At 40.2% G+C, this 11,304-nt stretch overlaps 1 protein-coding gene across 1 annotated transcript; it reads left to right on the top strand.

Annotated features, from left to right (window-relative positions):
* Window positions 1-5,452: 5,452 nt before the first annotated feature.
* LOC122011140 lies at window positions 5,453-11,295 on the top strand. The gene is made up of 3 exons (XM_042567565.1): window positions 5,453-5,766; window positions 10,077-10,316; window positions 10,407-11,295. The coding sequence occupies exons 1-3, from the start codon at window positions 5,453-5,455 to the stop codon at window positions 11,293-11,295; spliced, it is 1,443 nt and encodes a 480-aa protein (XP_042423499.1).
* The last annotated feature ends 9 nt before the right edge of the window (window positions 11,296-11,304 follow it).

The raw sequence follows: 11,304 nt of genomic DNA, 5'->3' as shown, positions 1-11,304 counted from the left end.
ATTGTCTAAGTAAAATTCGACTCTTCTGTTGCTCCACTTCAATCCCTAAGTAGTAGGAGAAAAGACCCAAATCACTCATCTCAAATTCTGTCATCATTTGTTGTTTGAACTTGTTGATTTTCTCTATGCTACTTTTTGTCACGATGAGATCGTCGACATACACTCCAACAAGTATACTTGCTTCTCCTTCACCTCTTGTATATACTGCATGTTCTTGAGTACATTTTTTGAAGCCAAGCTCTTCCAGACTCCTGTTCAAACGCATGTTCCAAGCTCTTGGATCTTGCCGCAGTCCATAGAGGGCCTTGGACAACCTGTATACCTTATGTTTCTGATTTTGTACTTCAAACCCTTCTGGTTGAGTGACATATATTTTTTCTTCTAACTCTCCGTTAAGAAATGCTGACTTCACATCTAGATGGTGTACCTCCCAGCTTTGATTTGCCGCAAGCGCAAGAATGACTCGAATAGTGTCAAGTCTAACAACAGGCGCAAACACTTCTTCAAAGTCGATGCCTTGTCTTTGTACAAAGACTTTAGCCACTAATCTTGCTTTGTGCTTAACGACTTTCCCATCTGAATTTTTCTTCAATTTAAACACCCACTTTAGGCCGATAGGCTTGTGGCCTAATGGGAGCTCAGTTAGGTTCCAGGTATTGTTCATCTCAATAGATTTAAGCTCTTTCTCCATTGCTTCATACCAGCAAGCCTCGGTTGCAGCTTCTTGATAACATGTCGGCTCTTCAGATATCACCATCATCACCTCACCCTCTTCTTCATCAATACCAACCACTTCCTCAGTGTTGGTGTAGATATTAGCAATGGTTCTAAAACGGACTAGTCCTTCATAAGACTCGGGTGAGTTTGTTATCGAAGGCGAGGAAACTGTATGGGTGTTCGATGATGGTGTAGATGGACTTGACGCTCATGTCATGGGTACCACAGCTACTGTCGTTGTCGTGACATATTCCACTATGGCCTCAATGTTTGCTGCAACAATCACTTCGTCGGTGCCTAATGCATCCACCACCATAAACACTGGTACCTTTTCTTCATTGTTAGCACTTGCATTCCATGTCCATTCACAATTTTCTCGAAACATCACATGTCTAATTACTTGTAGCTTGTCATGCCTTGGATTAAATAGACGATGAGCTTTGCAACCTTCCTCGACACCCAAGTATACCATGGGTGAGCTTCTGTCATTAGGGTTCTTAAGGTGAGGGGTTGCATTTTTTACATATGCAGCACAACCAAACACTCTCAAGTGGGCGAGATGTGACTTTCTCCCCATCCAAGCTTCAAATGACGTGCGCTCTCCTAGCGCCTTAGTTGAGAGACGGTTTAACAGATAGACAACATACCTAACCGCCTCTCCCCAGAGCTTTGCCGGCATATGTGTACCCTTGAGGAGAGATCTTGCCATGGCCATCACGGTGCGATTACGACGCTCCACAACACCATTTTGTTGGGGTGTGTAGGGAGCCATAAGATGTCGCTCGATTCCTTCATTTTCACAGAACTGAGTGAACTCCGTGGATAGAAACTCGCCGCCCCGATCTGTCCAGTGTGTTTTGATCTTGTATTTAGTCTTATTCTCCGTCAATAATTTGAACTTCTTGAATGCTCGGAATGCATCATTCTTTGTTGCCAATATAAACACTCACATCCACCTTGTGAAATCATCAACAATTAGAAGGAAGTACTTGTTACCGGCTAGTGTACATGATGAGATTGACCCACAAATATCAGCATGGATAAGTTCCAACGGCTTCTCCGCTCTAAAGTTTGCTTGGCACGGGAATGGCGACCTTGCATGCTTGGCGATCACACACACCTCGCAAAGCTTGTTCGGTTGGGGCAATAAAGGCACATCAACCACCAATTTCTTCTCCCCTAATAGCTTCAAGTCATGGGAATTGACATGTCCGAGCCTTGTATGTCATAACCAAGTTGGGTCTTCTAGGCTTGCTAGGAGACAAACTTGCTTGAATGTCTTCAAGGTTATCTTGTACAAGCGATTTTGTGTTCGCTTTACCAGCATCAAGAGTTTCCCGCTCCTATCAATCACCTTCATGGTATCTCTTTCTATGTGCACCTCATTCCCAATTTCTGTCAATTGACCGAGACTTATGATATTACTACAAAGTTTCGGAATGTAGTATACCTCATGGAGAGCCTTCCGATCGTCGTTCCTGCATTCGAATACAACCGTCCCCTTGCCCATGATCTCAATGGTTGATCCATCGCCAAACCTCACCCTCCCGGTGATGGTTTCATCTAGTTTTTGAAACTTCTCGCGATGGCCAGTCATGTGGTTGCTGGCACCGTTATCAAGGTACCAGACATCTTTATCTCTTTTATTAACGTCGCGGTACATCTTCGGTAGCAACCTATCTTCACTGAGCAGAATGATATCCTGCCGCTCACGCCTAGTGTCAGACTCCTCGTGGGATACGGTCATCATCAGTGCTGGCTCTTCATCGGTGGCGCAAGTGAGGTGAGCATCATCATCACGATGCTTGTTGTAGCATTCGGATGCATAATGCCTCATTTTCTCACAATTGAAACACTTTATACGACTCTTGTCAAGAGTGCCTCTGCCGTTGCTGTTAGTGCCTCCTACACTATCTTGGCTCGGCGTACCACGGCCACGACCGCGCCCCCACCCATCCCCGTGCCATTTGCCATGACTAGGGCTGCTGGACCCACACCCCTTGCCTCCTGACGAAGTGTCCACGTTGCTCCCCTTTTGTCGCATTTGTCATTCGGCATGAGTAAGTAGGAGCTCACCTTCAATGTCGTTGGTGTTGCCGCATAATCGTAGTGTTCGTTCCTCGTACGCTATCAATCACCCAATAGTCTCCTCAAATGGTATCGTCTCAAGATCGTGAAACTGTTCAATACCGGCAACAATAGGGAAGAACTTATCAGGGACAGAATCAAGCAACTTCTTTACCAAAGAGGAAACTTCAAGCGTGGCACCAAGAGTGGAGAACTTGCTGCTCATGGAGTTGAGTTTGCCAACAAACTCATCAATCGTCTCAGTCTCCTTCATCCGGAGGGCGTCAAACTCGCTCTTCAACGTTTGTACGCGTGCCTTCTTCACCCGATCACACCAAGGTACCTAGTCTTGAGGCTGTCCCAAACTTCCCTCATCGTCTTCTTTTTTACAATCTAGAGAAGGATGTCTTCGGGGATACATTGCAAGATGTATGCACGTGCCTTTTTGTCCTTTTTTTATATCTACTTGGGCTCCTTCCGCTATCTCCACCGCCTCCCAGACTCCTTGGGCATCAAAAATCGCCTCTGTTTTTATTGCCCACACAGTGTAATTATGAGTGGTTAGCATCGGATAGGGAAATGACACTCCGCCGTTCTCCTTCGCAACAACTTGTGGGATGCCAGATATTTTTATGGAATCGTAGATTCTTGGATGTTCTATAATGTCAAAGCTCTGATACCGGATGTTGGTCTATAATCAGATAGGATAGCACACCCAAAGCACACAACACACAAAAAGAATAGGACAAATAGAAATTTAACTTATGAAAGAAAATCTTGCATCGAAATGCTTTCTACACGCCTCTACGACCCTTTAAATATACCACAAATGATAAAAACAAAGATTACGAGATCCATAAAAATAGGATCGGCTAGGACTAGATCCATAAAAATAGGAAGATCGAGTAATAAGAAATTATCAAGAAAATAAATAAAAAAATAAACTAGCGACGTGAGGATTTAATCTTATCATGTCTGGATTATTTTCTTACAAATCCTCTAGCTATAGTACTCATACACGGTAAGCTTCTCGCCTTTGGAGTAGTGGTATCCTTTCAGCACCACATTCTCATGTTTTATTCTCCCTACTACCTCCGTCAGCTACTAAATCTCTCTAGCCGACCTAGCATCCTTTAACTAGTTCACCACTATCGTTGTTGTGTCCTCCAACACTGCTTTGTATGGAGTTCCAAATGCCCCTTGCCTAAAACCTTAGCAACCCCTAGCAGATCTTCTAGATCAAAAGCAAAGTACAATCATCAAAGAAGATTAGTCGGTTGTTCTCGCCCTTGGAGGACCGTCGGCCCCACAAGCTACCTCTGAGCACACGCAACCTCCGAGGTTGCTTGATCTCGTTGGGCCACCTCCTCCCTGTCGTGCGCAGGGCCCTCGTTAGTTTGGATCCTCTGTCCCGAATCCTCTCTGTCCCACTGTCTATCGGACGGTCCAGATTACATCTCAAGGATGTCTTGCACATCACAAGGATACTGCACACATCTTAAAGATGTCATGATACCTTGAGATGTAATCTGGACCGTCCGATCGATAGTGGGATATGGGGATAGAGAAGGTTCGGAACAGAGGATCCGAACTGGACCCTCACGTGGCCACCGATAGGAAAAGGACATCTCGAAGGAAGAGGATGTCACAATGGTATGAGGTCAGTGGCTACTTCGAGAAATAGTAGTGGACTTTGAAATGTGGAAGGACGGAATTACTTTCCTCCTTATTTGGACGGAAGCAAACATAATGAAAAAATGATAGATCGATAGATTTATAAATATATGTGTTCATTAGGTAAATAAAAGAAAGGAAAATGAGTCAATAAGGGTAAGAAATATAATTTATCGTTTTTTTCACAAAGTCAAAAAGAAATCATAATATATATTTTTTTTCATAATTTTTATTTTCTTCCTCCTAAACAAATAGAACATAAATGTAACTAGTCTAAGAAGCAGTAATTTTTCGTGGGATCCGATAAAGCTACCCTGTAAAAACAATTTGTTTGACACAAATTCATACTATTAGTTCAAAAGTAAAATAAAAATTAATTATCTTAAATAATTACATTTATATACTATAACAACCTTTTCTATCACTAGCACAGTTGATCTTGTACGCGATATTATTATAATAGGCCTGGGGGTATGTGCAATATCTCGCAAGTCATATGACCGATGTGTTATGCGAAACTTTTCATGAATTATCTGTCTTTTAAATTATATAGGACAGTCCCTGAAGTGAGGATTACCCCCTTGAATAATTAATTCACAACCCCAATCAAACGCTAAATCAGTAAATTAGTCTTCTAAATAATTAATTATTTACTTTAAATAATTTATATAATTCGATAATAATTTTGTAGCATTAAAAATATAACTAATCCATACATTTAATTAATTTTCTAATAAGTGGCGACACATTCCTAAGCAATTATTGAGCCCCATTCCTAAGCAATTATTGACGTTCAGAATTCTCCGTGATAATTGCACTTAAACCACGCGCGGCAACTCCAAAAAAAATTTAAAGCCCCATAAATTTCTTTAGTTAACTCCTTAAGTAATCGGCATGGCAAGTTACTACCATAAATATTCCGCAGTATTTACACAAGATTCAAACAAGTTCTCTGTTCTATCTCCTCCTCCGACGTTGCCTGAGCTAATTCGACATGGCCACTGATGAGCAGAAAATCACCCTCAAAGTCTTTGTGAACAAGACCAAGGACTGCGTTGCTTTTGTCGAATCGGACTTGGATTTCGTGGATGTTCTACTCAGCTTCCTCACGCTCCCTGTCGGCACCGTCGTCCGCCTTCTCAACAAGCGGTCGTCCTTGGGTTGCTTCGATAAGCTTTACCAAGGCGTCGAACGTCTCGACAAGAAATACCTTGCCACGGAAGCGTGCAGATCGATGTTGACGAAGCCGGTGAATTCATCTGGAGTAACATGCCAGAAGTTAAAGATTAATATTGATGATATGGGAGAGTTATATAAAAGAGATATAACAAAATTATCCAAATTGATCGGATCAAATTACCAAATCAAATCATATTAGTATTTGGATTATTCAAATAATTCTGTTATAATTATTCTCAGAATTATTCTAATAATTCTGTTATAATTATTCTCAGAATTATTCTTAGAATAATTCTGTTATTTATTAATTAGTTATTTGACCAAGTACTTTTGAACATTATATATATTGTATTGTCCTTAGGGCAAATATCAATGAACAATAGATTTTATTATTCTCATCTTATTCCTTCCTCTCTCTCTCTATTCTTCTCTTTACATGGTATCAGAGCCATCTCTCTTTTTTATCTTCCCTCAACCTCTTGGGGCGGAGATCGTATAAACGGCGAATTTTTAAATTTTTCCCTCAAGCCTCTTATTTTCTCCTACGTGTTTTAATTTTCTTATTCTTCTCTATTTTTCAGAACAAACAAAAAATACTTATTTTCTTCCGTTGCCAACCCCTTTGCTTCTCTTTCCTCTTCCTTAATCTTTTTTTTTTTACCACCACCGGACAAGTTATTTTTTACTTTAGATGTCAAATACTCGACGACATCAAAGAGGACAAAAGCAAAGTCCAAACCGATGTCAAATTTGTCACATCGTTGGTCATACTGGAAATATATGCCCTAAAAGACTTGATTGGTCTAGGGTAAAATGTCAAATTTGTCTTGGAATTGGACATTTTGGTATTCAATGTCCTAGTCCATTTGATTCAAATTTCATTGGTGGTCCTACAGCCTCAAGACAACCATCTATTTCACAAGTATATCCTAAAGTTCTTTCGTCTGTGCCTACTTGTGGTAAAAACCCAGAGTTCTCATCTACTGATTAGTATATTGACACTGGAACAACTCATCATGTCACATCAGATTATAATATCCTTACAGACGTAATGTCATATTATGGCTCAGATATGGTGCAAGTAGGCGATGGTTCAGGTTTGCAAATTGTTAATCTTGGAAACACATATGTTCATTTATCTAATCGAGCTTTTCACATGCGCAATGTCTTTCATGTTCCATCTATCACTAAAAATTTACTTTCTACACGCCAGTTTTGTCTTGATAACAATGTCATTTTTGAATTTCATCATAATCATTATCTTATAAAGGATAGAGGAACAAATGCTATTGTGTTTTATAGGAGAATCAAAAATGGCCTCTATTGTCTTCAGAGTTCTTCAATCAAAGCTTTTGTTGGTGAACGCACAAATAAACCAGCTTGGCATGCTCGACTTGGTCATCCTTCCCTTCGTATTGTTCAGTCAATCATCAATAGGTATGGTTTACCTACTTCTATTACCTCCTCTCCATCTTATTCATGTAGGGCCTGCATGGAATCTAAAAGTCATAAGCTACCTTTCTTTTTATCCGATCATGTTTCTAATTTTCCACTTGAAATAATCCATTCTGATGTTTGGGGCCCTGCACCTATTTTGTCTAATCAAGGTTTCCAATATTATGTTACATTCATTGATCATTTTAGTAAATATATTTGGCTTTATCCTATGAGAAGGAAATCTGATTTATTTGATATATTTTGTAATTTTCAAATTCAAGTTGAACGATCTTTTAATCGTAAAATACTCTCTTTTCATTCTGATTGGGGAGGTGAATATCAAGCTCTCCATCGTCATTTTGTCTCTTGTGGAATTGTTCATCGAGTTTCTTGTCCTCACACTCCAGAACAAAATGGCTCTGCTGAGAGAAAACATAGACATATAATTGAAACTGCCTTAGCTCTTCTTCATCATGCATCAGTTCCGCGCAAATTTTGGGATGAAGCTGTTAGCACTGCAGTATATCTCATAAATCGACTTCCTACACCATTGCTCAATCATAAATGTCCTTTTGAAAAACTTTATAAGCAAACCCCTGATTACACTTTCCTTCGAATTTTTGGTTGCGCATGTTATCCATGGTTACGCCCCTATTCTAAACACAAACTTGACTCTCGTTCACTACAATGTGTTTTTCTTGGTTATAGCAATTTGCACCATGGTTATCGTTGCTTGCATATACCAACAGGACGAATTTATATTTCACGACATGTTACTTTTGATGAGTCTTTATTCCCTTTTTCGGTAGCTTCTTCAATCTCTCCTCCAGATACAAGTGGCACCTTCTTAATGCCACCTAATATTATCAGAAGTGATGGAATTCTAGGTCCTGCTCCGGAGCTCTCTAATAACTCTCCTATATCATCAGAATCACCTCCGGTTGCTGCTCCAATCTTAGAAGTCTCGCCGATCGAAGATAATATGCTCTCTGGTTCCTCGGATAATGCAAGTCCGTCATCTACATCACCATGTCAGCCTACTTCCTCGTCGTCATCAACAAGTGATTCAAATGATAATGCTCCTCGTCGCATGCTTCCCATTAGTGATATTTATGAGCGTTGCCCACCAAATGCAACTCGATATCCCCTTCCACGAGCTCTAGTGGTTTCTTCCAAATCTATTGAACCAACCTGTTTTACACAAGCAAACAAGGATCCAAACTGGCGTAGTGCAATGGCTACAGAATTTGATGCACTTCTTCGCAATGGAACATGGACTCTAGTTCCGCGCACTCCCTCAATGAATGTTGTGGGCTCTAAATGGGTATTTCGTCTTAAGCATCGAGCTGATGGTTCTCTTGAAAGATACAAAGCTCGACTTGTAGCTAAAGGATTTAGTCAACAGCCAGGTATTGACTTTAATGACACTTTCAGCCCAGTCATCAAAATTACATCTGTCAGACTATTATTATCAATAGCTGTTAGTTCTAATTGGCTTGTACGACAATTGGATATTTCAAATGCATTTCTCCATGGTCATCTTGAGGAAACTATATTTATGGAGCAACCACCTGGTTTCATTCATCCACAATTTCCATCTCATGTTTGCTAACTCAAGAAATCCTTATATGGTCTTCGACAAGCTCCTCGTGCATGGTTTCATCGACTATCTAAATGGTTACAAGCTCAAGGATTTTCTGGATCAAAGACTGACTCGTCTCTATTTCACAAATATAATGATGAAAATATGATATTTTTTCTTATTTATGTGGATGACATTCTGATAACCGGCAATGATCACAAGGGTATCACAACTTTATTAAGTCTTCTCAATCAAGAATTTCCTACTAGAGATTTGGGTATTGCTCATTTTTTTCTTGGTATTGAGCTTATTCCACATGAGGATGGCTATCTTCTCTCTCAGAGCAAATACATTACTAGACTTCTTCAAAAAGCCAAAATGGATGGAGCACGTCCGGTCTCTACACCAATTGCTATAAACAACTCTTCAACTTCATCCTCTCCTGCTCTATCTGATCCACTATCACACGCCCTGATATTACTTTTGCGGTAAATCGTGCTTGTCAATTCATGCATGCTCCAACTGAACAAAATTGGGATAATGTAAAAAGAATACTTCGCTATCTCAAAGGTACTATTCTACATGGTCTTCTTTTATATCGCCAATCGTCTCGAGATTTACATGCATATAGTGATGCAGATTGGGCAAGTTCTCCTGAAGATAGACGCTCTACTAGTGGATATGCAATATTTCTTGGACGAAATCTTATCTCATGGAATTCGAAAAAGCAACCAACGGTATCTCGTTCAAGCACTGAGGCAGAATATAAAGTTATAGCAAATACAACGTCAGAAATTATTTGGCTTCAATCACTTCTCTCCGAACTTCATCTTGCATCAAATATTGCACCAAAAATTTAGTGCGACAATATTGGAGCAACATATCTCACAGCAAATCCAGTCTTTCATGCTCGTACAAAACATGTGGAAATTGATTTTCATTTTGTTCGTGAACGTGTGGCAACTCAGCAGTTATCCGTCTCTTATATTTCTACTGAAGATCAAATCGCTGATATCTTTACCAAGCCACTATCCAGACAACGCTTCAACAAGTTAGCAAGCAAACTCAACGTCAGAGATCTCCCGTTGAGTTTGTCGGGGGGTAAAAGAGATATAACAGAATTATCCAAATTGACCGGATCAAATTACCAAATCAAATCATATTAGTATTTGGATTATTCAAATAGTTCTGTTATAATTATTCTCAGAATTATTCTTAGAATAATTCTGTTATTTATTAATTAGTTATTTGACCAAGTACTTTTGAACATTATATATATTGTATTGTCCTTAGGGCAAATATCAATGAACAATTGATTTTATTATTCTCATCTTATTCCTTCCTCTCTCTCTCTCTCTCTTCTTCTCTTTACATTATACACATACGATACAACCCAAGTTTGCTCTTTTCGTGCGCTCAGCTATTATTCAAGCCTCGAATGCCATTGTGGTGAGGGCATGGACGAGGCAATTAGCTACGATCTGAATCAAGACAATGTTAATTACGAAGAGTGTCGTGGCGTATTCATCAGGGGGGATAAATTTCTTGTTACTGATGCTCTTTTGGTAGCATCAATTGAGCACGCCACGTCGTCTTTTTTCGGTTGCTGTGGTGACTGGACTGGCCTCGAAGAGAGATCGATAGGAATAAAACGAGCACAGTTAATTTTCATTCTCTAACTGAGAATTATCAAGGAAGAATCACCATTCCTATAAATTCAATGCATGCTGGTTTTGCATATTCTTAAAAGATCCCTCGTTTCCGACACTCCACTGACTGATGTCTTATTGCGCAAGGAGGGAGATATCTCCCCCAAGTTTTCAGTTCCTCCTGTAAAAAAAACAGTCGCAATCGAGGCGTTAGACAAGAAGAAGATTATATACAGAATCAAGCTGTCTCTTGTGGGGAACAAGGTGCTGTATGCTGAAGCTAGTCAGGATTTTGTTAATGAAATTTTCAGTTTCCTCACATTCCCATTGGGTACTTTAAAGAAGCAGCTGGGCGGTCGATGTAGGATTACATGTCTTAATAACTTGTATGACAGTGCAAGACAATTGCACACGTTAGGCTGCATGGTTCCAGGCTGCGAAGAGAGACTACTTAATCCTAAGCTTCCGCCATATTTTAACTGCAACAATCGAGCTATTGAAGTAGAGGTGGCGAGGGAAGAAATGTACTACGCATGTGACTACCGCTGCAGACTAAGCTCAACGAGGTACTACTGCTCCTCGCCTTTCCATTATGGTAGAAAGGCAAAACGGGCACTGCTACTAGATCCCAAAACATCACCCAAGGGATTAGATTTTCCTAAGGGAAGCTTCTGCAAGAAATTAACGTACATTGTTAGCGACGAACTGGTAGTCACCCCGTTCTCCTTCACATCACTCTTTTCACTTCGCAGGCAAATCTCTGAACCAGTCAAGATGGTAGAGTTGGGCATAGATAAAGAAGAGGTCTGTCTATCTTCTGTTGCTACAATTGCATTACATCTAACTGTGAGATTGATGCTGCTTTCTTTGTTCGTGTTTCAGGTTCTTGATTTGCTTGATGCTGCTTTGTCTTCTAGCACAGCGCTGACAGAAGCATTTTTTGATAGAGCTAATGCGGCGCTCTATTTGGTCGATGAGAAGGGTGAATGAGGGCTGATG

Source organism: Zingiber officinale, chromosome 8A (genome assembly GCF_018446385.1).
Source record: "Zingiber officinale cultivar Zhangliang chromosome 8A, Zo_v1.1, whole genome shotgun sequence".
In the NCBI taxonomy this organism is placed as follows: Eukaryota; Viridiplantae; Streptophyta; class Magnoliopsida; order Zingiberales; family Zingiberaceae; genus Zingiber; species Zingiber officinale.
Note: the sequence above shows the minus strand (reverse complement) of the source record. Positions and strands in the feature narration are given on the sequence as shown.